We start from the raw sequence: 2,500 nt of genomic DNA on the forward strand, positions 1-2,500 counted from the left end.
GCCTCTACGATGCCGGTGCAATGCTCTACCAAATGATCTGTGAAGCCACACAGTTGGGAGCAGGTCAAAATGAAAATAAAAGTTTCATGTCAACTGTCAACCTGCCGTGTTTTCTTTTTCGTTTTAGTCTTGCGGGATATCCTCCCTTTTCAGAGGAAACGAGTAAGCGCCCTCTCAATGAACAAATTATTAAGGGCCTGTACTCCTTTCCTAAACTATACTGGAAGTCGGTCTCAGCAGAAGGTACGTAATAATAAGTGGCTTCCTTTTCCGTTTACTTTCTGGGGGAGGTGCAGGGCTGCTGTACTGGTGAGAGCATTCGCTTCCTATCAATGTGGCCCGGGTTTAATTTCCAGACCCGGCGTCTTATGTGGGTTGAGTTTGTTGGTTCTCTATTCTGCACCGAGAGGTTTTTCTGGGTACTCCGGTTTTCCTTTCTACTAAAAAACCAACATTTGACTTGATTTGCGTTAATTGTTAATTTCAGTTTACAGTGTCCCTAATGAATGTTCCAGCGCTAGACACTAGACTAAAGGTCCTTTCCCTTACGTTTCTATTAATGTCAGTGTGTACTGGTGTAAATTCGGACAAATATATCAGCCGTTTTTATATGGACTTGAATTTAAAGAAAATGTTGAAGATTTGTAGAATGCCGAGTTCAAGTTCCTCGAGAATTAGTTTGCACTTCCAAACATGGTCGTTTTGTTTCGTTTCTTCGGAGTAGCCTTTTAGTGCTGTTCCGCCCGGAATGTAAATACGCCGAAAATTCGATGTTTTTCTGACACTTAATTCCGTTATTATGGGGCGCATAGTGTAGTGGATATCGCTCGCGAACAGCATCCCAGCGTTTCGGGTTCGAATTCCAGCACGTTCGCTCCAAATTCTACTCAACTCTATTTGAGGGCGGTAAAATGAATGCCAGACTGGGTATTACTGGAGACGGGTTGTGGGTGAAACGGGATAGGAGTGGCTTCCATCCCTGCCGTAATTACGAAGGCAACCCGAAGGCAACCCGAAGGCAACCCGAAAGCTCTTTTTTTTTTTTTAAAGAAAAGGAGCTTTCGGGTTGCCTTCCACTACGGTCGGCCTCTTCCTTGTCTTGTCCTTATTCCGTTGTTAGGATTAATTAAACGGAAAGCATTCAGATCACTGAACGGTTACAAATGGCCTATTATTGACACTGGTGTTGTTATTTTATTTGCCGTTTTATTTCTTTAGCTATTGACCTTGTGAAAAGGCTGCTTACCGTTGATGCTGACAAAAGAATTACAGTTGATGAAGCTCTTCAACATCCATGGATTTCTGTAAGTACTAATTTTATCCCTTAGGCGACAGAATAGACTCGCGGTGAAATGTTCGTATGACACCTTGAACACTTACAGTCCGGTTTTTTCTTCTTTACCACACCTTGAAGTATCTTCGTCTCAAAACTGACTTTTCCCGACAAATTGACCAAAAAGAGGTCCCCAAGGGGACGCGAACTTCAAACCGGTGACATTTCACTAAAACCTTAAAAGCTAAATGGCGACTTTTCCCGGAACTCTTACTATTCATTTATGAGCAAGAGGCTGGTCTAGATGCCTTCCTCTTTTTGTTTTGAATAGACTCTGTCAATTACATAGTTGATTACGGCGTTTAATCGTGAAATGTGACGCCCACCCATAGTTGTAGATGATGGGCCTTAGTTTAGTCATTTTTTTGTAATAAAGAAAGCGTGAGGTGCTTGGAATTAAAAACGCTGATGTTAATCGTGTTCTCTCTAGAATGATGAGGTGGTCATTGAGAAAGCCAACCGACTGATGGCTGAGGGAAATTCGTCGATGCCTCCACCGGCTGAGCCTGTAAGTCTTATCTAAGAGCGCTTTCCATTTGACAGAACTGACCGGCCAGACCGGGAATTTGGAAGGTTTAACTCTACAACGCATTCAAATTAACACACTTCGACGATGATATATACTCCTCCAGAAGAATGCGAGGGATTATCGTGCAATTGTTCCTTCAAATTGTTGCATAATTTTCTTTGCAAACTGATGGGTCTGACCGGCCAGTTCTGATAAAAGGAAAGCGCCATAAGTTAGTTGTTCTTACTAAGATTTGATGTTCTGAAATGCTGCTTGGTGAAAGGTCACTCACGGCTTATGAGTTAAGTCTCCGGTTGGTCATTTACCCTTCCCTCCCTCCTTCTTAAAACTTCGAAATATTGTGGCCCATAGCTTTTCTCCGCCGACTGGTTGTCTTAGTTGTTTGAGCAGTGAACTTTTGTGCGGGAGACAGTCGTCACTGGGGGGCGGTTCATTGACTATTTTCACTATCCCATAATGCAATACGTTTTGGGGAGTATTTACTTAAAAACAATACAAGTTATTTACTCCTGGGACTGAATCATGCTTTAGTGAACTGAATATCCATTGTTTTAATGCAGGTAACCCCCTCCTGTCCCCCCCCCTCCAAATGAACTGTATTGTGGGATTGGTGAAAAGCCCCTTAAAATAACTAAGCA

General features: G+C 42.7%; 1 protein-coding gene across 1 annotated transcript in view; it reads left to right on the plus strand.

Moving 5' to 3' along the window:
• The window catches only part of LOC137976306 (serine/threonine-protein kinase Chk2-like), a 21,810-nt gene that overhangs the window by 18,191 nt on the left and 1,119 nt on the right, over nt 1-2,500 (plus strand). The window contains exons 14-16 of the mRNA XM_068823605.1: nt 128-243; nt 1,219-1,304; nt 1,764-1,841. Of these exons, the coding sequence (XP_068679706.1) occupies nt 128-243; nt 1,219-1,304; nt 1,764-1,841 (280 nt within the window). The remainder of the gene's footprint in view (nt 1-127; nt 244-1,218; nt 1,305-1,763; nt 1,842-2,500) is intronic.

The sequence above is a fragment of the Montipora foliosa genome, chromosome 11, assembly GCF_036669935.1.
Source record: "Montipora foliosa isolate CH-2021 chromosome 11, ASM3666993v2, whole genome shotgun sequence".
Taxonomy (NCBI): Eukaryota; Metazoa; Cnidaria; class Anthozoa; order Scleractinia; family Acroporidae; genus Montipora; species Montipora foliosa.